This window comes from Fusarium subglutinans (genome assembly GCF_013396075.1).
Source record: "Fusarium subglutinans strain NRRL 66333 chromosome Unknown NRRL66333_c0000034, whole genome shotgun sequence".
Classification (NCBI taxonomy): domain Eukaryota; kingdom Fungi; phylum Ascomycota; class Sordariomycetes; order Hypocreales; family Nectriaceae; genus Fusarium; species Fusarium subglutinans.
In genome coordinates this window covers 317,057-340,698 of record NW_023502097.1, presented here as the reverse complement: position 1 = coordinate 340,698, position 23,642 = coordinate 317,057, and the positions used below count along the sequence as shown (strand labels likewise).

Here is a 23,642-nt window from a genome sequence, read left to right as displayed (position 1 = left end):
TCAACAAGGCTAGTCTTGCTCCAGAGCTCCCTTCTCTTGCAGTTTCTTCTTCAAGTCCATCGACGTATCATCGTTTGTTTCGACTGTGATCATTTCCTTTGTTGCGTCATAGCGATTGACGAATTTAAAGTCCCAAGCTCCGAAGATGTCGATGAGTGCTTGATTAAGCTCTGTATCGCCTTTCACCAACTTCCTTGGAATATCGTGCTTGTAAATTGGAAGTTTGGGGTCGAAGGTCTTTTTGTATTCGTGTGCCATGTTGTAACTTCTTTTGGCTGTCTACCTTCTTATAACAAGATAGTTATTCGTATTATTCTGTGCTGCTTAGCTAAATCTATTGGCGGGAGATAATTGCTGTATTGGTGGAAAGTTGGTCATTACGTTCCTTTTTATATCCAACTTCAAGAGACCGTGATTAACCATTGCGCGATGCCATATTCACTGCCCAAATCATCGAGGGCCAGAGTGACAGAGTCTATAGGTAGGCTAGATGAATGCCATGGATCAGGTGAACATCACTGCAGACAACCACTCCCCATACTCCGTAGCAATCACAGTAAATCGCCCACGAAAAAGAACTGGAGAGTCGGAGCCTAGTTCCTCCGTCATTCGAAAACGATAATGAGATTGAGTTTATTGCGCCGGCTCCGGACCCACACTCGGAGCGGCAGAGCGGACAATTATGGGGCCAAGAGCGGCATCCGCTGCCAGCAACTTCAATAACGACATGACAATTGATGGCGACAGCAAGCGACTCTGTTCATGCTGATAAAGCAGAGATGCAGTCAGTGTCATGAGATTGGGTATATAAGGAGGTCTTCCCTCGACTTGGACAGCACTCATCAACTTCACTCAACAGCATTCTATTCACCTCACTTCAACTCTCTCTCTCTCTCTCTCTCTCTCTCTCTCTCTCAACTTCAGCAATGTCTTCCAAGCTCATCGTTATTCTCGGAGCCACAGGCAATCAAGGTGGTTCCGTCGCCCAAGTCTTCCTCTCCGAACCAGGCTGGAAGGTCCGCGCCCTCACCCGCAACACCTCCAGCGCCAAAGCCAAAGCTCTATCTTCCAAGGGCGCTGAAGTCGTCCAAGCAGATCTCGACGAACCTTCTTCTTTGGAGGCAGCATTTGAGGGCGCTCACGCTATCTTCGCTGTCAGCGACTTCTGGGGTCTCTATTATAACGAGTCCAACAGATCCAAGACTAAGCCTGGTCAGGCCCTCAATGACTGGGCCGCTCAGCATGAAGAACAGCAGCTGAAGAATGTCATTGACATCGCCGCTAAAGTTCCCACGCTCGAACGCTTTATTCTCTCGTCTTTGTCTCACTCGGGGAAGTGGTCAAAGGGTAAATATACTCGTGTTTACCACTTCGATGGTAAGGCTCGTGCGACGGAGTATGCTCAAAAGGAGCACCCTGATCTGTGGGCCAAGACAAGTGTCTACCAAGCTGGACTTTTTCTAAGCAACTTCTTTCTCTTGCCGCTGAACCAACCTTTCAAGGTCAGTCAATGATTCCTTCACAGTAAGCGAACCCAGCTAAAGTATGTATAGGACGCCGATGGAGTCGCTCAGTTCGTTTCAACTCTGGACGTCGAAACAAAGTTCCCCTACATCGCTCCTGAAGAGGATACCGGTCCCTTTGTCAAGTCACTCATCATCGATGAACCTGCAGGCCACAACCTCATCGCCTACAGAGAATGGCTATCCGCCAACGACATCGCTGCTGCCTTCACAAAGGCCACTGGTATCCCGTCAAAGGCCATCAAGGACGACAATGCCATTCCCCCCGGTATATCCGACGAGTTGTTGGGCGAGATGATTGACTGTTTTTCCTATTTTAATGAATTTGGCTACGAGGGTCGAGATGACCCAACTGTGGTTCATCCTCGCGATGTAAGTTCATTATTGCTTTTACTCTCACGCTATCACTAACTCCAGTTTAGCTCAAGTTTGCACCAAAGCTTAGCACTGCTGAAGAATACTTCAAGAAGCAGGACTGGTCCAAGGTCTTTGGATCTTAAGAGAAGTCCCTGAAAGGTATTTGCTAAATACTGCTGCGATCACTACAGAAGATGGCGTGTGGATATAGTTGTCGCAAAATGTTCTTGTTGTCTACGTTATATCTCTTAGAGATTAGCTAGAATCGAATTATGTATACACCTTGACCTCCTCTTCTACATTGTAGCCACCTCGCATCACTTCCTTAGAGCATATCGCTACAATCAGTTCCTACCTCCGGCCGCTTCTTGGACAATCCGTTATCCTTCTTAGTAGCCCGCTCTTCCTAAGTGACAAGCTTCTTCAACTTGTCAAATCGCGGAGTTCCGAAGCCAGTAGCGGGATCCCACCCCTTGACGGCATCCCATCCCGCATTGGGAATTTCGGGGGAAGGGAACCCTTCCAGACTGACACCGGGGCAGCCTGACGTCTTTCCTTCCAAGATGCTAGAGGTTGGGTTAGCGACTCTTCAACGACGCCAACTATTCGGATACTTACTCGGTAAATCCTGCCTGGCCTGTTTTGTAGAGCCAGGGGTTCAGGAATCCCATCGCAGACTTGCCCTTCTTGAACCTTTCGTTGTTGAGCAAAGCAATGATCGCACCAACTGTAGGGGTTGCCGCACTAGAGTCATTGTGTCAGCTACGTTGGCTAGGCAGAGGAGGAAAGAAAACTCGGAGCCTCGATCCAAATTGACAAGACTTAGGTAACTTGGCATAAGCTTAGGATACCTTTTACTGCGATCGAGGTCCGATGTTTTCTTACTCCCCAAAGAACACATAACTTACCTGGTTCCACCTGCAGTGAATTGTTGACCGTTAACCATAACTTGATGGCCACTTGCGAGAGCAGAAACATCGGGGAACGCTCTTCCGTCCTTGTTGATATAGTTCTTCCATGGCTTCCATTTCTGCTCATTCTTCTTCAGATAGTCTTTCACGACCTTATCCTGGTACGCCGGGCGGGAGAAGAGATCTGAGAAGCCGCCGCCGCCAGATTGATCATACTCAGTATCCAACCAAGCCCTTTCGGGGCTGTTGCTCTCTGTGCCGCCAACAGACGTCACATATGGGCAGACGCTGGGCCAAGTCGGGAGGAACTTCGTAGTGTTCTTTCCATCATTTGACTGGCATGAGACACCAACGCCGAAATTGCCAGCTGCAACTAGGATTGAGACACCACGTGTGCCGATCTGACCAAATTTGTTGCAAACCTGTCGAGCATATGTCTTGGGGATATGTTGCTCGTAGTTACCCCATGAAATAGAAACAACTTGTGGGAGCTTCTTGTCTGGTAGGTTCAAGAGATACTCCGCCAATCCGAGCCAATTCTCAATAGATCGAGTGAAGTCTCCAGGTACTTTGAGCAAGCTGTGATATCAGTTAGCGCTTCCTATTTAAATGATCCCAAAGATACTCACTCCAAATCTGGATTGAAGTCGTAATTGAAGCCTCCGACAGTAAGGTGTTCTACTGGGACTTGGTGGGCCAAGGAGATGGCATACTGGGTGTTCAAATTCCCTTCGTTGCTTCGAATTCTGGCACTCTGTGGGTTCTCTCCACCTGCTGCAGATGCATTGCGGAAAGTGACGCCCTCGAGGTCAGGGGCAAAGCGTCGGAAGAACTCTTGAAGCTGTGCGTTTTGAGCAGTCATCTAACACCCATTAGTAAAGAGCTTACCAAGACGCCAAGTATACTTACGTTGAGGAAGCTGACGACTGTATATAAGGAGCCCTTCTCCGCCTTTGGATAGTTCTTTGGCATCTTATAGATCTCTCGAATACAGGCAGGCGTCAGTTCCGTCTTGCACTTCTCTAAGTTGATAGGTCCCGGGCCGCCATTGTTACCATCTTTCGGCGGCTTCTTTCCGTACTTGTCATCTCGCTTCCTGAGTCGAAGCCCAGGTCCCTCAACATTCCCTTCGCTATTAAAGACAGGGAAGAATGTGGTGGGCTGAATGGTTGCAACATGCTGGACGATCTCATGAGGAACTGAGTACTCTCTGGTTCTGACAATTCGTTCATTGTCGCGAGCAAAGACAGAGAAGCGAGTGCTCAACATGCCTTCGGCTTGACTGACAGTCGTGCGCACATGGAGCCATTCGCCCTCGTCACGGACATGATGCTCAGGGATTCCGGCATCTGTAAGCCAACGCTTGACGGACTCGGTAGCTTCTTCAGATGGATTAAGGAGTGCTTTGGCAGATTCTCGAGAGAGATATTTGCCGTAATTGGGATGGTCGGGATCTGAGACTCCATAGAGAGCAGTATCAAGCAGCTGGCTATCTTCAGGCTGGAGGCCAATAGAGAAGTCAATGATCTGATCAGGGTCTGGTGAGTCGGATTCCTGCCAGTCGGCAGGGGTCTCATCCAGAGATTCGAGGACAATTGGGCTTGCCAGAACAGAGGTGGCACTAAAGAGTAAGCCCCAGACCTTGAGAGACTTAGTCACCAACATGGTGACAGAGATTGAATTGTAAAGAGATGTCGATATGAAGATTGCAGGTTTGCTCGTCAAGTTGAGTTTGAGAACTTGCTGAGATGTTCAATCATCGGAGGGAACTGATTATTTTTATATCGAATTTGGATATCATATTATGACATCAAAGTCAAGATATGAATCATATATCACAGCTTCAATTGTGAGGATGTTGGTGTTGGAGTTGTGGCTATTCTTCATATTCCCATTCTGGAGGTGGGCGCTGAAGAACAATACTAAGCCACTTCATATTGTTCATGGCAGGTACCACCAACCAGCAGCAGCACAATCCTTCACAACCATTCCGACAGAGCGGGTCCTGGGTATTACTCCTTCCCAAATAGCCCTTTAATCTCTGAAAGGTTGTTTCCCTTTCTTCAGGCGGAACCTCATTTGCCATATCAGGAAGCACGGCGCTTGAGGGAGGTGCTGACAACCCTCAGCCATGGAACTGGTGAACCATCTATTCTAGAAGCGCGGGAGAAGCCTGTACTACAGACAAACACTGGACATTCACACATGGTAGGACTCACGCTGGCAAGTTTGCATCCCCTATCAAAAGATAACGACTTCGAGTTTGGAAGTCTCGTCAGGTCGAATCGAAGGTAATGCGAATATGTGAGCAAACCTTGACCTCGTGTCTTTCATTCCTTACATGAGGTGCTCACAAGCAAAAACGGTGGTCTTTGCGCCTCTCTTCGCGTTTCTCTGGTCAAATACTGTCCAAGCTTCAAGCTATAAGTCGGCCATTGGGTGTCTTCCAGCTTGAAGAAGACCATCAGTTGACCAATGTTTCGCCTGTTGGTCCTTAGGTGCTTGACATTTGCTATCCATGCTTTCGTCAAAGCTAAACCATTAGCTGAGGGCAAAGACCAATGACGCGACCCAAATATCGGAATGCGCTGGTTGATCGCTTTTAGAGCCAACGGTGTCTCAGGCCAGAAACCCACCCGCGGGCCGCATCGGGAGTCTTCAGACCATCCGTTTCGAGAATACATGAAGTATAGCAGATAGTATTCAATATCAGAGACTATTGGGGAAGCTAGGCATGCATGTATCGGACTGGCCGGTTTTCTAATGAGAAGTTCTCGGAACGGCGCAACACACGATGGGCATTCCATGAGCACCACCAACAGTCGGCGTTGAAGCTTGGCAAGCATTGGAACTCGGAGCACATTTGGACCTTTGCCAAGGTTGCAGATCGTGAACATGAAAGTTATCTCTAGTGGTCAGGATGTGAATATTGGTTGTGGTGTGGAGGAAGCATAACTCGAAGCTTGGGGCAAGCAAGCTGCATCAGGGCAACATCTCAGTAAAGGAAGTTCGAATGGACGGAACGAGCTTCGCCTTGGCTGGAAAATTGGGTTTTGACATGAGCCGACATTAGTGGATTCTTATGGGGGAGACGAGGTCATGAAATGCGGTTTCATCGTAAAGTTTTGGTTTGTGTCTATGTTCTTCATACTTTGATTCGGAGAAGGCTTGCAACGAGTACACTTCAGTAAGTGCGGGAGCTAGTTTGTCAATAGGTTGCTCCCTTAGGTATTTGTGTAATGCCGATATACACTTCTTAGATGAGCGCTCGTCTCAGCTTCACAGAAGCTTCTTCTGGTGTCACCATGCAATTCGGTTCTTAGGTAGCATTCGCAAAGTACATGCAGCCTCAGGCCTTCACACGAAGCTTTTCTGCCTGCGCGCTCAACTCTCGGTGGAGCGCCCCAACCGACTGTGAATCAACAGGCAGCACTCTCAGCCTGCTAGATCCTGACTTTTCATTGGCTCAAGTTCTGCCACTCTTCAGATCACTCACTGCCTCACCGCCTTCAGATCCAGTATATAATCTCGCCCTGGCCCTCCAAGCTACGCTTTTCCTTTCTTCTTTCCTCCTTAGCTCTCTTTGCCTTTTGGCTTAGATCAAGTGTAGTATCTGTTCTTTTCAGTTTAATCTCTGAAAGATGTCTAAGGACATCAATCGTGATTATTCCTATTTTTGAAACTCGGGTGGTCTCCGCTGTGCTTGCACATGATTCCGCCCACAGTGTCCCTGGTATTACACTGCCTCCAGGTGACGCGAATGCACTTTTTGAGCTCTTTGTTTTTCGTTGCTTGCTCGGGCTTGCCTGGGCAGTGAGGAAGAACTCTCCCATCTTCTGGATCTTGTTGTGATGTGTGATGTCGATGACTGAATTAAAGTGATTGTAGCCTAGATACTTAAATGATATGCCTCGGCACCTCCATTTCCACGTTGTAGTAGATTCCTTTCGTGATCATCACAAACCTCGTGCTGGGCAAATACCTATCGCCCGTCATCTGAATAAACAATCGACGACTAGCGTAGCTCCAATCTCCATCTTCTCCAGAGCCTCATCCGCAGAGCCTCATTCATCCTCCCTCAAACCGCCGTCATGTCCTCCGAGACTCCTCTGCTCGATCCCTCCATCTTCTCCCACCTCCAGGAGAAGCTCGATGAAGAGACCGCCGTTCGTGATAACCTCACCCAGATTATCCAGCGTCTCGAGCGCGCCGTTGCCACCGCTCAAGGTCTTCTCTCTCGCGTCCACTCAACGCCGCGCGCTCGCTGTCAGTCTTTCCCGTGTCCCAATTCGTGATGCGCGAAGCTGATTAAAGAAAATACAGACCCTGCGCTTGTGTCACAGGTTGAGGATGCTATCAAGGAAGAGGTCACTATTGTGAAGGAGCTGAATGAGGTGGCTAGCAAGCATCCATACTACAAGTACGTCCTCGCAGCCATGTCAAAAAGCGTCAAACAAAATCTGATTCGGCGATAGATACAACAGCAAGTGGGCGAGAACCGTTCAAAATGCTATCGGCACCGCTGTCTACACTGCCTGGCTCGGCGGTCTAGGCTCTGATGCCCAGCCTGCTTCTCTCGGTCGCCTTCTCACTCTCGAGCAAGTTGGCGAGGTCTTCCAGGGTTCGCGAGCCATCTCCAAACTAACTAGAAACCTTGACGCTAACATGCCCCCAGTGCCCACAAACCTCAAGGACCGCGATGCCTTCCACTTCACCATCGAGGAGTATCTCCTATCTCTGACTGACCTCACCAACGAGCTTGCCCGTCTGGCTCCCAACGCTGTCACCCTCGGAGACTTCGAGCTTCCTCTCGTTATTAGCGGGTTCATCAAGGATCTCTTCGCTGGGTTCCAGCTTCTCAACCTCAAGAACGACATTCTCCGCAAGCGAGCAGATGCTGTCAAGTATGACGTCAAGAGGGTCGAGGATGTTGTCTATGACCTGAGCCTGCGTGGATTGGTCAAAAGGGCTGGAGAGGGTGACACGGAGATGGCTGCTGCCGAGTAGGTCGTTCGTTGATACAGGTTGAATATCCGACATCTAAAAGCTGAGAGCATATATCAATGATACAAACATCCGTAGTTATCAGGCCCATCCTTGTACAGTTAAAATTAGAATCACAGTTATGTAAACGACTGGAAATATGAAATGTCTTTATTCTTCTTGTAATGGCGCTTCTCACGCCCTCAGGTACATGATGTAGGAAATTCAATGTCTTGATCCCCGATTGACCTTGGCTGATGCTAATTTTTGGTTACATTAAAAATACACCATGATATATCCCACTTCTAAACTCCAAGCCAGGTTCAATATAGTAAACAAGCTTTATATAGCTCATCGTTAGTCGTGTCGGAATGTACACTTGTCTCCTCTAGCACACTTGCCCTGCTGCCAGAAAGTACAAGGCTTGGTGCCAATGAGTGCTTTGTTAGCAGGCTTGTGTGGTGGTAGAGTAGGCTTCTTTTTCCTTCCGTCTTTTCCATCACCTCCTCTACCACCGTGATGGTCATCACGGTCGCGGTCATACGTCCGTTCACGGTCCCAACCTCGATCTTGGTCTCTATCTCGGCTGTATGCTCTGTCTCTATCCCATTCTCGTTCCGCTGTGGGTGGTGGAGGCGGAGGCGGGACTTGCTGTCCTTGTGCCATTTGGGTGAGCATCATGTACTGCTGATATGATGGATCGTTGGGGTTGAGATATGAAGCGACATTTGGGGTCGCGGTCGAGGTTTGGCCTGAGGCCTGCGACGGCTGGTTGATAGCGGCCAGGATAGACTGGAGCTGGGTATCAGGAATTTGCGGCTGCTGCTGCACAGGTGCAGGTGTCGTCTGGGGCTGGGGCTGGGGCTGGGGCTGGATTTGCTGCAGCAAAGCCATGTAAGGCGCATAAGCCTGTTGTTGCTGAGCATAATAGGCCGCCCAGTCCTGAGGATTAGCTGGGGCTTGGCCAGAAGAAGCACCGACAGCTGCTGCGTGCAAGGCGTTGGCCTCTGCTTCTGCGCGCGCACGTTCTTCGTCTGCTCTTTTCTGCCGGGATACCAGTTCTTTGTTGTGCCCCATTTGCCACTCGCGGACCTTCTCTTGATCGTGGAGAATCCATTCTGGAGGCGAATTGCTGGGAAATGGCATGCCTGAGAGAGACTTGGCCACACCTTCAATGGCACCTCCACAAAGGCGAGTAGGCATGTCAGAGTAATGGAAGGCACGCCAGACATCGTTCGTGATTGGGTTCGAGTCTCGCCAGCTCTTAACCTTGTCGGATTTGAGCAACGCAACGACCTGTTCCAACACGGCACGGCCAGCGATAAGAGGTAGAGTGTCATTAGCCAAGGCCGGATGGGGCTGTGAGTGAGAGGCATGTGGAGGAGATGTGCGGGCCACCGAAGCGACACCTCGAAGGTTGCCCAGAATCGAATCGAGACGAGTTGCTGGATTGTTCTTCGCCTCGATGCGTTGTAGGGCTGTGTAGAGTGCTCCATCAGATCCCATTTGCTGCTCATCGCGCCATCGAAGCTGGATCTCTTGGAACTTTGAATCATCGGGCAGATATTGTGTCTTCTGTTGATCAGGTTTGGCAGCCTCGAGTATCGGTGACTTGGGTGAGGGCGGTATGTCATCGGGGTCAGTGTAGATAGCCACGAGCTCCCGTTGCTCCCTATCCGCAATGCGCTGCTGTTCATCTGTTGTAAAGGTGACATTTCCGCCTCGGGTAACAAAGCTCTTGTTTCGGACGTCTGTTGGCAGCCTAGAGAAGTCGATTGCGACAGGTCCCATCCAAGGTTGATAAGGAACGTCTTCGTCATCCTCTTCTTCCTCTACGTTCGCACGTTGTTTGAGTACCATTCCCTCAGATCGGTCGTCGCCGGCATCTCGGGTCATGTTCGACTCTCGTCCTTCGTCCTCAGCATCTTCCTTCTGGAAGATTCTGATCTGAACAAGCTCAGTTTCAGGCTTCCAGCTGACTCGAAGCTTACGGCGAGCCTCTTTCCGAAGACGCTTAGCCTTCTCTTCAGGTGATTCAGAGGTTTCAGACCCATTTGTCTCCTTCGGTGCAACAGGAGCCTCGGCTTTTGGTGCATTGATCGAGTCCAAGAGCGAAGCAATGCCGGAAAGGGCGCTGGCTGAGCTTGAGGTCGGAGCGGTTGTAGTCCCATTTCGAGGTGCCGGTGGTTTCGTCTCGTTTCGTGGTGGCTTCGCTTCTGCTTTTATCTTGTCGTCACTTATGACCTTCACGTCTGCTTTTGATTCAGGCTTTGGTGCAGGTTTGGCTACTGGTCTGGGTTTGCCAGGCAGGATAGAAGCTGCTGCTGCCTTCGCTGCACTGGTTTTGGATGCTGATTGAAGTTGAATCTTGGGCTGGGCAAGTTTCCTGCTAAGAGCATTGCCGCTAGATTCTACTGCAATCTTTTTAACCGTTCTTGTTTCAGCCTCCTCGTCTCGCCCACGTTTGGCTGAAGGCTCCGTCCCCGGTTTAGCCTTTGCTCTGCTGGACGCTGAAGTGCCTTGATAGCCTGTGCTTTCGGGCTCACTGGCCTTGAGCTTCTTGACTTTGACTGTAATTTCTGATACAAGTTCTTTGACCTCCGAGTCTCCCTTGTCGGCAAACCGTTTCCTCACTGTTTCAAAGTTCGTTGTCTCAGCGATCTTTTTCGTCATAGGAAAATGTGTAAACATCTCAAGGACAATCTTAGGGAGCTTTCCCGAAAAGTCACTCGCTTTGATACACATGATCAGTGCATTTACCAAACTTAAAACTAGCTTTTGGTGGCCGCCGAGGTTATCCAATACCGCATCATCTGCATGCTCAATAGTGGCATCCAAAGCTCGGTAGAGTATTTCTTTCTTTTGGTCAAAGTCCTGTCGGTCCTTTGCAATCACACCTTCCGGCTTCTTGTCCTTGATAGCTTGGTCGAGATCCTGCTTGGCACGGTTCATTTCGCTGCGAAGTTTGATGAAATACTCGCCTGCTTGTTGAACACGGGTTGCAATCAGGGCATTGGTACGTGCAACAGACTGCTCGATGTGCACCATCCCGATGGCATCCCAGGCAGCTGCTTCAGCAGGGTCGGTTGGGCGGGTAGCTGCGCGGATCTGGACATGGTTAACCATAGGACCTACGAAAGACTGTACCGAATAACTTACGGGCTTACCGCGCTCTTCCTCAAGATCTTTTTTTGCCTTTTTCTCGGCTTTGTTCTTCGAAGCCTCATCAGATTTAAGTTGCTCTTTGAAAGCATGCGGGTACTCCGTGTATTTGGGACGCCGTTTGCCTAAGCCCTTCATGGAACGATCAAAGTCATCCAAAAGCACCTTGGCCTCCATGCGCCTCTCATCAAGTCCACCCTTGTCTGGAGAGGGGCGGTATTGGCTGGTGAAACGCCCCTGGACTTCACATGGAAGACTGTAACCAAGTTCGGGGACCATCTGTCTTCCGCTACGGGGTGGCAGTGCCACAAGAGGGGCAAGCTTATCATAGCTCTTAGGTGCGGGAAGCTTAATTGTTCCCTCAAGAACCAAATGAGGAAGCCCTTTGATAGCAGGAAACTTGGCTTGGGCGGCCTTAGTGCGCTTATTAAATTGATTGATTAACTGGGCTTCTTCGGGGGTGGGCGTAGGAGCTGAGAGGCCATCGAGGTCATCAATCTTTTTCACAGCAGGAGACCCAACAGGCGAGTCGATATATGTTGCAGTGGGCTCCGGAGTGGGGGTAGGAGTGTTGACTTCAGTCTTCGCTGCCCGCTTCCTCTTCTTAGGAGGCGGTTCGTTCGTCGCAGGTTGAAGGGCCCCGGTATCTTGATTCGTGCCTGGTTGTGACAAAATGTATTGCGTGTTAGCTGTGGGTGGTGATGTGGCGTTGTTGATGAAGTGGGGTGGCTGCTGATGATGTATCGATTGCTGGAAATTCTGACCAGGCAGAGGCTGCGAGGTCTGGGGATAGACCACAGGTTGCTTAGTGGCAAACTGAGGCTGTGGTGGTGTTTGTTGCGGTTGGTTTTGTTGCATCTGCTGTTGAGGCTTAGGGGGTTGCTGAGGAGGTTGCTGAGGAGGTTGCTGAGGAGGTTGAGGCTGAGGCTGAGGTTGCTGTCGTGCTTGCGGATGGCCTTGTTGGAAGTTCAGTTGTTCATTCGGCCGTGGTTGAGGCGTCTGGCCGTTCACTGGAGGTGAAAAAGCAGCTTGGTTGTACTGTTGCTGATTCTGGACCGGGGATGGCTGTGGCGGTCGACTGAAGTTATGGCCTGGGGTATAGGCAGACGAGATACCGTCAAATTGCTGCACTGGTGTATGACTCTGCTGCCTACTTGTTTGTGGCATTACATGCTGCTGAGAAAACTGCTGCTGGATAGAAGGTTCGAAGGATGACTCATTTTGTGGTGCCATAGAATATGGGAAATTGGTAGAATGAGGATGACTTGATAGTTGTCCAATACCAGTCATGGCGTTATCCAGGTTTATTTTGCCGTGTTGACCGTAGATATCAGGATGAATTCCACTAAAATCTGTCTCCATTACATCTTGTGACTGTTGTGGATATTGTTGGTTCATGGAGAGAGAGTCATGGCTTGGGTGGTAGCTTGCTTGGTCCTGTGGAGAGCCATGCAGAGGGTTTGAGAGGAAGGGGTGACTTTGGTCAGAGTCGAAAAAGTTTGATGGGGAAGCATCTTGAGGATTAAGTTGTGAGTAGGCAGCCTGCTCGCTCACAGGCTGTGACCAAGGCTGATGAGGGTCAAATTGGCCGTTTTGGCCTGCAAAGGCATAGTTATTGTGCCATTGATGCTGTGTCTCATCGGCGCCGTTTTGGCCATTGTTTGACCAAGACTGCATCTTGTGATAGATGCTGTGTTTAGAAGAGGCAGCTGCTACAACAGCAATACGGCCACGGAGACCAAGGGTCAATTATCCTGAACAGCTTTAAGAGCTATTGTATGGTATTAGCAAACATTGCTACCTTAAGATGAGGTGCGAATGTAAAAACGCGAAGGACGTTATGAAGGAAATGAGTAAGGGCAGTCAGTTGAGCCTTGTGCAACGCGAGGGTGTGGCTAGGGGTTGACGTTGCCCTATCTGAAAGGCGAGAAATAATGTACTGACATACAGAAATTAAGCTGACGAGAGACTTTATGCAAGTATTTTGCTGTTAGGGAGAGGCCTTCGGCTATGGCAGCTGCAGGTGGCCCACCATAGAAATACGCTAGTCGATAAACGGACGAACGGACAAGGGTCGAGGTCTTGGGGAATGGGACAAGGTGAATGAATCTGAAAGTCTAGAGAAAGCAAAAAAAAAACATCAGCAAAGTCTGCAACAGGAAATAGCAGGTCAGTAGTGTAGTAAGTGATGTGAAGAATAGTATAAAAGGATTCTCGTGAGTTTTCTGCAGGATTAAGGCGTAGAGAGCGTTGATGAAGAGCATCCATCCATCTTCCATTAAGAGGCCGTTGGTTTAGAAGGGTGTATGGCTGGTTGATCAAAGGTTGGACAAAGAATTGAGTGCGACAGGCTCGTCGACAAAGAAACTCGAGAAAAAAAGATCGAGAATGATAAACTCGAACCAAAGTTAAAGAATTGGCTTTGTCGCAATAATTTGATCTCTGAAGCAATTCAGATTGCTTTGTTGGAAAATAGGTAGTAGGTAGTGGCATTCTGGAATGACTTTGGTGGTGGAGCCACTGTTTCCTTCAGATGCGTGTGCACCCGCATTTTAGTGTAGCGTAGTCCCTGTGATGTTGCTGTCTTGGGGTGCCGCTGAGCAGAAGTTGGAGCTGAAGACAGCGTTATTTCCAGCCCCTGTACCCAAGCAAGCGCCTGAAAAGACAGGCGCCTGCAACGTCGCAAAGACGATGATCAACAGCCATGACGCCCTTTTTGACTCTGTATGAATGAATGAATGAATGAATGCTCTTTATATCATCAAATACTCGTGCCGCAGCTTTTTTAGGTGCGCGTTCGCCTGAAAACTGGCCAGATTGTAGATGCCTGGTTTTCGTCTCCTGGACCTCTCTGGGTTACCCAACCGCCACAGCTCTTCGCCCCTAGAAGATGATGCTAAGGAGCTTTATCTCCAAGCAAGTCTCCACGACGGCAAACCATCTTTTCATCTCGCAATTTAAATGCTGCAGAGAGTCCAAGTGGTGGTTGGTTCCATTGTTATAGAGAAATCACAGATACAATGCTGCTGCTTTGGTTCATGATGGCGGTATGACCGAGCCATGCCGAATGACGCGACAGAGGCAAAGAGGTTGATTGGTGCAGGGTGGAAAAGGAATGGGGTCAAGTTTGGGCATACCCTTTGATTCAGATAAGGCTCCTTCAGTACAGTAACTCTGTCCGTCTTCCTACCAAAAGATGCGGAGCAACTCTATTGCCATCTGTATATTGAGCAAGTCGCGTGGTGTTTACAACATTATCGAACGGAGGTGTGACCTGTCGGCGAGGCGAAGAGAGCAGCACAAGGGTGACCCGTTGGTTCGCCAGGACAAGGCGTTTGACGCGGGCGCAGATCTGGATGATGAGCACAAAGATGGGAATTAAAATACCAAGCGCAGCTTATATATAAACGCGTTTGACCTGCTGAGCGCCAGTCAGCGTTCGTCGCGATGGTTGATGGTGGTTGATGAAGTGTCGTCGGATCGAAGAGAATGAAGAGAAGTCCCTGGCGATTTCGCATGGAGCTCGACCTGGACGTGTTTGGCTATGATGTGGCCCCATATTTCAGGCACAAACACGATCATGACGGTGGGCAACTGATCTGGCAAGTGCCCCTTTGGAAACCAGCGGGCCCAGCACCGTGGCACTTTCCATGTCCAATCGTGTCGGCGCTTGTATCGGTCCGTGCTTCCAGCTTGCGCGCCATCGGGGAAGCTTTCCAGCAACCGTAGGATTGGATCGTGGCCTCAAGCTGCCACCAACCTAATCGATACGTTTTCTTGAGTTGAAGATTGGCTCAGGTTCTGTGCCTAGGATTCTTCAAGGTTGCAATATCTTGTTTCGACTCAGGTAACCTCCAACAATCGAGTCATCTGGAAACAAGCGACCTGGCCATTCTCCTGAATCACATCCCACTATCACCACCTTGAGCTCTCGAAGCCCCGACGTCATCTGCCAGTATGGCAACCAAGGGAAACTCTCTGCGCGATCGCCAAATAGGTTTGTGATGCTCAACACTCAGTGCGCCCTTTATTCTTGAACTAATCCATTTCTCAGCGTCGCTCAAGAAAATCCTCAACTTGAACGAAAGTGTCGAATCTTCCGAGGCTGACGAAGCCCATGCCAACGGTCTCCTTGCTCCTGTTGCGCCTATCCTCGATTCAGATGGCAACCCTATCTGGAAGGTACTGGTCTTTGATGACCTCGGTCGGGACGTTATCAGCAGTGTTATGCGCGTCAGCGACTTGCGGTCAATGGGCGTAACCATGCACATGTAAGTCGAAGAGCCTCACGAAGATATACAATGTTTAACATGAGCTGCGCAGGCACATTGGCGGCGCAAGGCACCCTATCCCCGATGTCCCAGTCATCTACCTCCTCGAACCGAATGCGCAAAACCTCCAGGCCATTACATCCGACTTGCAGAAAGGACTTTACACTCCCGCTTACATCAACTTCCTCTCCTCCCTCCCCCGTGTCCTTCTCGAGGAGTTCGCTACACAAACCGCTGCTGCTGGTACATCCGAACACATTGCTCAACTGTTTGACCAATATTTAAATTTCATTGTCGCCGAACCAGATCTATTCAGTCTGGGCATGCAAAAAGAGCATACGTATTGGGCATTGAACAGTGCAAACACCAGCGACGAGGAGCTTGATCGCGTAGTGGATAAGATCGTCAGCGGTCTATTCAGTGTGATTGCTACCATGGGTAGGCCAGACATTCTATATTCAACCCAGCATGCTGATAAATCTTACAGGAGTCATTCCTATTATCCGATGCCCCAAAGACGCTGCTGCAGAGATGGTCGCCGCGCGACTCGACCGAAAACTCCGAGATCATATCCTCAACTCTAAGGACAATCTTTTCTCTGGACCACGAACGAACGCTTCATCCAGTACTCACTCTTCCCGACCCGTACTCATTCTTCTCGATCGAAACGTTGATTTGGTGCCAATGCTTTCTCATTCTTGGACATATCAAAGTCTGGTTCATGATGTTCTCAACATGAAGCTCAATCGCATCACCATCGAAAGCCCTGCGGAAGAAGGAAACCCTGCCAAGGGCCCCATGAAGAAGGGTTACGATTTGACTACAAACGACTTTTTCTGGGCCAAGAACGCCGGCAGTCCTTTTCCTCAGGTAGCGGAGGACATCGATGCTGAATTGACCAAATACAAAGAAGAAACAGCTGCGATTACGAAAAGGACTGGTGTCACAAATTTTGAGGACTTGCAGGCCGATACCAGCGCTAGCGCTCAGCATCTCAAGGAGGCAATAACGTTGCTTCCTGAAATGAGAGAGCGCAAAGGCATTCTCGACATGCATATGAACATCCTGGCAGCTTTGCTGACAGGAATCAAGGACCGCCAGCTTGACAACTATTTCCAACTGGAGGAGAATGTTGTGAAGCAGACCAAACCTCAGATTATGGAAATCATTAGTGACAGTACCAAGGGTTCTGAACCCGTTGATAAGCTGCGATTGTTCATCATCTGGTACTTGAGTACAGAACAAGAAGTGAGCCGACAAGAATTCGAGGGTTTCGAGAAGGCCCTCTCAGAAGCTGGCGCGGATGTATCATGTCTGCCCTACGTTCGACAGTAAGTTTTGAAAAGCATTGATTTGTCTTGCGCATACTGACCAGGACAGGGTTCGCGCTACAACCAAGATGACACAACTCACTACCATCAACAACAACACTGCTCAGCCTGCTCAAACTTCGGATCTCTTCGGCCGCTTCTCATCTATGTCATCTCGTCTCACCGACCGCCTCAAAGAATCAGGAGTGCCCACTGGTCTTTCATCAAACTTTGAGAGTCTCATCAGCGGTGTGAAAAACTTCCTCCCTGCCGATCGCGATTTTACAGTTACGAAGATCGTCGAATCGATCATGGACCCCTCGTCAGCCTCCTCTTCGGCTATTGCCAAGACGGAGGACTACAAGTACTACGATCCTAGATCCGCCAATGCTCGAGGTACCGTGCCTCCACCGAGTGCTATGCGGTCCGGGGCTGGAGCTACTCCAGGCGGCATGCCTGGTTCCCAAGTGTCCGGACAGACAGCTAGCTTTGGTCAAAGAAGACAAGGATTCAGTGAAGCTGTCGTTTTCACAATTGGCGGTGGCAGCATAGATGAATATGGTAACTTGCAGGAGTGGGTGAGTCGAACAGGAGGCGACAGGGCTAAGAAGAGGGTTGTATATGGCAGCACAGAGATGATGAATGCTGCCGAGTTCATTAAGGAGGAACTAGACACACTAGGAAAAGAGGTAGCATGATGATGCTTTTGCTTTAAAGAATAGATAATGAGATTTTCGGATCATAAAGGCACAATAAAAGCTTGCAACTTGGCTTCAAACTATTGTCGACAGTGAAATGGTCTGTTGATGTGTTTCTGAATCACTATGTGCTTGTTTGCTGATTCTATGTGCGTTGGCCAGAATAGTAACGAGCAGCCAAATAAAGCAAGCAATCTAATAAAGAGATTTGCTTTCATCGCTTTCTTTCATCGACCTTGCACCTCGCGTGATATCCTCAAAGTTGCATCTTACTGTCGCGTGCTACCCTAAGCCTCGCTCCGAGTCGATACGCGGAACATTTTAGAATCGGGCTTGAGAAGTTGATCTGGGGCAACCTAACCGCCAAGGGTGCCTGAGCTGCTGTAAGGTACGTACCGATCCAATGTGAGAACAACACCACCTGAATGGAAGAGACCCGTAGGTCCCGTCACAGCCTGGTTTGGTTTGGCCTGGCCTGGCCTGGCCCTGAACAGAACTGAATGCGCCAAAACATCAAATCTTATTGGCACTCTCTACTTGTCCCATTGTTTCCTTCAGCATCGACAACATCGCCAACTCGTATCATCAACAAACACCACGCGATTGATCATTTCGTATCTCGATTATATTCGCAAACCCCCCAGCGCGTTTCATTCGTTGACGATACCTCTCGACTGATCGCGCGTTCATCACAGTCTCCCTCGCAATGGACGAGTCCCCCGTGAAAACAGAGGGCGCCACTCGTCACCGCGCAGGTTACAAATCATGGAAGAAGAAGTATAGAAAGATGCGCATCGTGTTCGATCACAAGATGCATGACGGCGAGGAGTTGCACAAGCAAGAAGACAAGGCTGCTGCATTGGTCAAGCGCTTGGCTGTCGAGAACGAGTAGGCTATCTCCAGTCCATCAACCGTTTACCAGCAGACACGATACTGACCTACTATCAATAGCCGCTTACTGGAACTATTACTCGAAATCAACAATTCTCCCCAAATTCCTCCTGAGAAACAAGTCGATGTATCCCTCGAACCTCCATCCCAAGCCGATGCGCTTGTCCATCCCCTAGATGAAGAACATGAGCTACATAAAGACACACCCAAGAAGAAACTTGAAGACCTCGTTAAGAGTGTACCACATTCATCATACAGCAGCGCCAAGGAGACATTACCACAAATCGTCAACGATTTGAAGGCTGTCGATGGCGAAACTTATCCTGCCGATTTCTTATCTGCCGATGACATCGATAACTACATCTACGAAATCGACATGGCCCTCGACCCTGAGAATATGCTTCCTACACTTGCTCCCCGCGCTCATCCTGGCAATCATCATCAATCACACCCACATCTTAAGAATCCTACGAGTGTGACAAATTGGCTGCGCAAACATGCCCCTAAGATTTTCCTCCAGGACGGAGAGGCACATGGAGACGCAGAAGATGCTGAAGGTGGTCATACTGGCGGGCGTAAGACTCGTGGATCACGAGGTGAGCGCGGTGGAAGAGCCAGCACAAGGGGTAAGCGCGTCAGCGCTGCAGCTCGCTCAGCAGCAGCCGCAGATCGTGATGTGGACGCCAGCATGGATGAGGATCAGGAGCTTGCATCAACACCTGCTGTCAGGGGCAAGCGCAAGAGAAACGCAGAAGACGACACGGGATACAAGCCTCGTGGCTCATCAACGAGGCCAACGAAGAAGAAGCGTAAGAGCGAAGCAGTAGAAGGGACACCAAGCGCACGCAAGTCCAAGAAAGAAAAGGAGGCTCCTCTAGCTTCTGCTGAATAGGCCCGGCATAGGGCTGATCAGATACGTGTCTAGACACGCAACCTTGCAATGAGAGGTGCTATCATTAGAGCGAGAGTAGCCGCTCTCGATTGTATGGTCCAAGCTTGCAAAATTGTATTACTACATATCGAAATTGAAGAACGGAGCCCTACGGACAGAATCCGTATGTATGCGAAATCCCCGGCATCATAATGGCATGCCTCGACAACCGCGGTTTTCCTTCCGGCCAACCGAGGCCACCTCGATCGGGTCAACCCGGGCCTACGGGTGTGTTTATCCTTTCTGTACTTGTCAGTCTTTGATGTCAGCCTTTTATACGATTCCTTTCATTTTTATATACACGTGCGGGCTTAAGCCGAGGCATTCCCCGCGACGGGGCTGCATACGGACGCTGAAGCTAGGAACGCGCACATCTGTTTTCTTTGGAACGGGGGAAAAGGGAAATAGGGAGTTGGCTGTTACTATTGCTTTTCTGAAACAGGGAATTATTTTGGAGATTGGGTGTCGGTTACGCTAGCTACGGACAACTACCGAGGTTTGGCAGCAAGCAGTATGACAAAAAGAGGCGTCTGAAGCGGCATCTACCAAGAGCAGCTGTGCATTGATGTATCCTACATGTGAGAAGAGGTCCAGGGACATGTTTCAAGGTCCAATAGATTTGCTTTAAGCTCAATTTGAGCACATCTTATGACTCTACCACCCTTTGATCCGCGACTAAAGAAGGACTAGGAGGAATGCACTATGGGGAACGAGTGGTCACAATGCGAATGGCCGGGCAAGATCTAGGTGAAGAAAACTATAAAGCTGGGTATCCCATCTTGTCTATATGCTAAGAACAAGCTTGCTTTCTACATGGCATCTGCTTTCCAATACTCGGTGGCATGATACATGCTGTCTCCTCTTCAAATCTTTGCTTTTACATATTCAGAAAACCCAACATCCTGTCCAACCACAATGACGATGGAGGAATGCTTTTCATAAGTCGTTAGCCAACTGCATGTGTCGGTGCAGAAGGTTCCGGTTCATGATCGCTCTTGACGACGTCAACTCCCTTTCTGCTAAGGAAGTGAGTGGTCAAGAGATCGCAAGAGGTGACGCTCTTGTGGTTCTCAAGACTGCGAGATGCTATTCAGGCTGTGACAACATATTCGACGCCGATTCTTTAAGAGTTCATGAAATAGTGGCTACTCTTTGCAAAGGCATAAGAGGCCAGGAAGGTGGAAGCGGAATTAGAGGCTAAAAGGAGGCTGCGAAAAACGAACAGATGACAATGCGTTTACAGCTTCTCCTTGAGGGTTCGCTTAAGGCGGCGCTCAACGGCATCCATGTACTCGTTGGTGGTGACATAGTCCTTGCGCTCAGACTTGCCAGTGGCAAGGGCAAGATCCTTGGTCATGATACCGTCAATATCGACAGTGTCAATGCAAGCCCGCTCAAGGCTCTCAGCAAAGGCGACAACCTCGGGGGTGTCGTCGAGCTTGCCACGCTGGACAAGTCCACGGGTCCAGGCGAAGATGGAGGCAATGGGGTTGGTGGAGGTCTCGTTACCCTTCTGGTGCTCACGGTAATGGCGAGTGACAGTACCGTGGGCAGCCTCAGACTCGAAAGTCTTGCCATCAGGGGTGATGAGAACCGAGGTCATGAGACCGAGAGAGCCGAAGCCCTGAGCGACAATGTCGGACTGGACATCACCGTCGTAGTCTGTAGATGTTAGTTTTCATGCGTTCCAAGTACAAAGACGCTGAACAAGTGTTCAGACCACGAGAATGGACTTACTCTTGAGGGCCATGATGTAACCACCAGAGCTCTTGATCATCTGGGCGACCATGTCGTCAATGAGACGGTGCTCGTACCAGATCTTCTTGGCCTCGAAGTCCTTCTTGTAGGTAGACTCGTAGATCTCCTGGAAGATATCCTTGAATCGGCCATCGTACTTCTTGAGGATGGTGTTCTTGGTGCTCATATAGAGAGGGAGCTCCTTGTCAAGAGCCAGCTTGAAGGAAGCGTGGGCGAAACCGGTGATGGACTCGTCGGTGTTGTACTGAGTCTGAGCGACACCGCCGCCGTTCTTGAACTGGAAGACCTCAATCTCTTGAGGCTGGCCACCCTCGGGGGTGTAAACCATGGAGAGCTTACCAGGGCCGGGCAGGACAGCGTCCTTGGCGCGGTACTGGTCACCAAAGGCGTGACGGCCAATGATGATGGGCTTCTTCCAGCCAGGAACAAGACGGGGAATGCGGGGGATGACAATGGGCTCACGGAAGACGGTACCACCGAGGGCATTTCGGATGGTTCCGTTAGGGGAAAGCCACACTGGACATGCAAGTTAGCCGAATTCGATTTTGTTAAGCTGACTACTGCAGGTTTCATTCGCTTTTGCTGCTGCTTGTTTCCCCTCATATTACTTTTCCTGCATGCCTCATGTATGCGGGGTTGCGATTGGCGGGGTGAACATCGAGGCGCAACGCAACGCGAACTAAGACAGGGTCGGAATGGGAATGAACTTACTCTGCTTCAGCTTGAACTCCTCGACACGAGCCTCATCGGGGGTGATGGTAGCACACTTGACACCGACGGAGTACTTCTTGATAGCCTCGGCGGCATCGATGGTGACCTGATCGTTGGTCTCATCACGGTACTCAAGACCAAGATCATAGTACTTGAGGTCGATGTCGAGGTAAGGAAGGATGAGCTTGTCCTTGATGACTTGCCAGATGATGCGGGTCATCTCATCACCGTCGAGCTCGACGACGGGGTTCTTGACCTTGATCTTCTGGTGGGAAGCCATTGTGCGGACGGCGAAGGGAGAGATGGTTTGGATAGCACCGAAGGAAGCTCGGAGAGGGCGGACGGCGGATGAACTAACAGCGACACGGCGTAGCGAAGACGAGAGAAGAGATCGCTGAACGGAAGAGGCGAAGACAGCGGCGGGCATGATGGGCGAAAAAAAGAAGAGGAAGAAGTTGGGAGTTTATAAAAGAGGTATAAAAAGGGTCTGGGTACGGTAAGGCAGCCAGGTACGGGAACTGGACTCGGGAATCGTCGCCGGAAGTTTGGCTCGACTTGGGACTTTCCTTGAGTCGCTAGTCGTTACAAGCTGCAAGTGCAAGTGCAAGTGCAAGTGCCCAGCGCGGGGTGTAACTGCAACACGAACAGGCAAGCGGTTGGTTTGGGGTCAGAAGTGGAGGTCGGAGGTCGGGCTCAGGAAGGTGCTTGGGGTGTAGTTTTACACCCTCTCAACTTTCAACCGAGGATATGTTTTCGGTTGATGTGCGGCGTCCGAGAGGAAAACCGACGATGCGACGGGGGAAGGAGAATATGGGGTAAGTTCTGGGTAGGCAGGTGTGATGGATGCGTGGTTTCCCCCCAATGAGACAGGGTGAATTTGATCAAGAGGCGCCGCTAGTCGAATTGGAAGCTGGGGAATTTCGTCAGGTGTTAGTTACCGATGCGCGCGTAAGCAAGAATGGGAAGAGGGGAAATGGTTTATGAGGCGATTCATGTTTTGAGTGTTTTCTTTTGCCTCTGGCCTCTTGAGGGGTGTGAGTTTTAGGAACTGTTTGTGCTGACAGGACCATGAGGGTTTGGGTAGTGCATATTTAATTCAGCAGAAATATGTATGATCCAATCCGAGATCAGATCTATAATATTTAGCTGCTAAAATCCTCAGATGAGGCGAATGTAGAAAAGGCCTTGCGGTCTTCTAAAATGCTCATGAGGAATATCGTTGGTCAATGACGATACAACTATATCATGACACCTGTTGTGGCTGACAATTGACCACTGACAACGAGCGAAGCTAGCAACGACATGACATACAAAAGCTGCACTTACAAGACTGGGTTCGATCGAAACGTCGTTTTCTTCTGGTGTTGGAGCTGTTGACGAGAAACACTGTTGATGATGTAGAGATAGGATTTCAGCCAAAATCGAGAGAGAGAAATAGGAAGGACAAAGGAACATTCAAATCCAATTCTTCCGACAACGGACTGTTCTCTTTTCCTTTTAGCCTTGTAGGGTCCAAGGCCGAAGACGGATGCTGTGGTGCGGGATATCAAACGTGGCTGACATGATCTTTTTAGACAATCGCATGCTGTGATATGACAGGGGTCGAGTCTCTCTATCTAAAGTGTCTACATATGACGTTCTTGTCCAACATGAAGCTCAACTTGACCTCAATTGACCATCTCACGATGATTTTCAAGAGTCTTTAGACCCCTCGTAGCCTCAATTACGTCCCCCCAACTCTGAGGGTGTGTCTCGAGTATTCCTGTTCTCTTCCTGCCGGGTTCTTTTGGGGATGAGGCTCGGTACCTGACCGAGCTGGGGCACCGCATCAAAAGCTGCAAGCAGAGAGAAAAAAAGCCCAGCCAGTCCCAGCCAGTCCCAGCCTCGACGGTTACTACTAGTGTCGATGGGTTCCGCACTTGGTCCCCCGCTCAGTGGGGGACGACGACTATGTACCGCCGGACGCTATGGCTGTTTGGCTTTAAATTAGGCGCCACATCTCGTGCATGACCGCTGCTTTGGCTTTTTGCCTCACCTCGGTGTTACTGTCGCCGAGTGCGGGAAGCTTCTCAGTTGCATTTTGATACGGTTATAGGTGGTCGACCTTAAAACATGAGCCGGAAGTAAGCGGGTCCG

General features: G+C 49.8%; 8 protein-coding genes across 8 annotated transcripts; 4 read left to right on the top strand and 4 right to left on the bottom strand.

Moving 5' to 3' along the window:
* Positions 1–9: 9 nt before the first annotated feature.
* On the bottom strand, positions 10–258 carry FSUBG_4006 (uncharacterized protein; the record flags this gene model as incomplete). Its single annotated transcript, XM_036681949.1, has 1 exon — positions 10–258. One exon carries the CDS (start codon positions 256–258, stop codon positions 10–12), a length of 249 nt encoding a protein of 82 aa, XP_036540564.1.
* A 668-nt stretch (positions 259–926) lies between these two features.
* Positions 927–2,023, top strand: FSUBG_4005 (nitrogen metabolic regulation nmr; the record flags this gene model as incomplete). The annotated part of the gene is made up of 3 exons (XM_036681948.1): positions 927–1,502; positions 1,554–1,895; positions 1,946–2,023. 3 exons carry the CDS (start codon positions 927–929, stop codon positions 2,021–2,023), a joined length of 996 nt encoding a protein of 331 aa, XP_036540563.1.
* A 263-nt stretch (positions 2,024–2,286) lies between these two features.
* FSUBG_4004 (tripeptidyl-peptidase 1 precursor) lies at positions 2,287–4,456 on the bottom strand (the record flags this gene model as incomplete). Its single annotated transcript, XM_036681947.1, has 5 exons — positions 2,287–2,446; positions 2,499–2,624; positions 2,789–3,370; positions 3,421–3,653; positions 3,701–4,456. The coding sequence occupies 5 exons, from the start codon at positions 4,454–4,456 to the stop codon at positions 2,287–2,289; spliced, it is 1,857 nt and encodes a 618-aa protein (XP_036540562.1).
* A 2,426-nt stretch (positions 4,457–6,882) lies between these two features.
* On the top strand, positions 6,883–7,798 carry FSUBG_4003 (translin; the record flags this gene model as incomplete). Its single annotated transcript, XM_036681946.1, has 3 exons — positions 6,883–7,057; positions 7,115–7,211; positions 7,267–7,798. 3 exons carry the CDS (start codon positions 6,883–6,885, stop codon positions 7,796–7,798), a joined length of 804 nt encoding a protein of 267 aa, XP_036540561.1.
* Positions 7,799–8,131: 333 nt separating this feature from the next.
* On the bottom strand, positions 8,132–12,613 carry FSUBG_4002 (uncharacterized protein; the record flags this gene model as incomplete). The annotated part of the gene is made up of 1 exon (XM_036681945.1): positions 8,132–12,613. The coding sequence occupies one exon, from the start codon at positions 12,611–12,613 to the stop codon at positions 8,132–8,134; it is 4,482 nt and encodes a 1,493-aa protein (XP_036540560.1).
* Positions 12,614–14,893: 2,280 nt separating this feature from the next.
* Positions 14,894–17,215, top strand: FSUBG_4001 (SLY1; the record flags this gene model as incomplete). The annotated part of the gene is made up of 5 exons (XM_036681944.1): positions 14,894–14,933; positions 14,991–15,207; positions 15,260–15,645; positions 15,695–16,538; positions 16,588–17,215. 5 exons carry the CDS (start codon positions 14,894–14,896, stop codon positions 17,213–17,215), a joined length of 2,115 nt encoding a protein of 704 aa, XP_036540559.1.
* Positions 17,216–17,921: 706 nt separating this feature from the next.
* On the top strand, positions 17,922–18,998 carry FSUBG_4000 (uncharacterized protein; the record flags this gene model as incomplete). The annotated part of the gene is made up of 2 exons (XM_036681943.1): positions 17,922–18,103; positions 18,167–18,998. The coding sequence occupies 2 exons, from the start codon at positions 17,922–17,924 to the stop codon at positions 18,996–18,998; spliced, it is 1,014 nt and encodes a 337-aa protein (XP_036540558.1).
* Positions 18,999–20,274: 1,276 nt separating this feature from the next.
* Positions 20,275–21,933, bottom strand: FSUBG_3999 (isocitrate dehydrogenase; the record flags this gene model as incomplete). The annotated part of the gene is made up of 3 exons (XM_036681939.1): positions 20,275–20,699; positions 20,775–21,311; positions 21,507–21,933. The coding sequence occupies 3 exons, from the start codon at positions 21,931–21,933 to the stop codon at positions 20,275–20,277; spliced, it is 1,389 nt and encodes a 462-aa protein (XP_036540557.1).
* Positions 21,934–23,642: the final 1,709 nt, after the last annotated feature.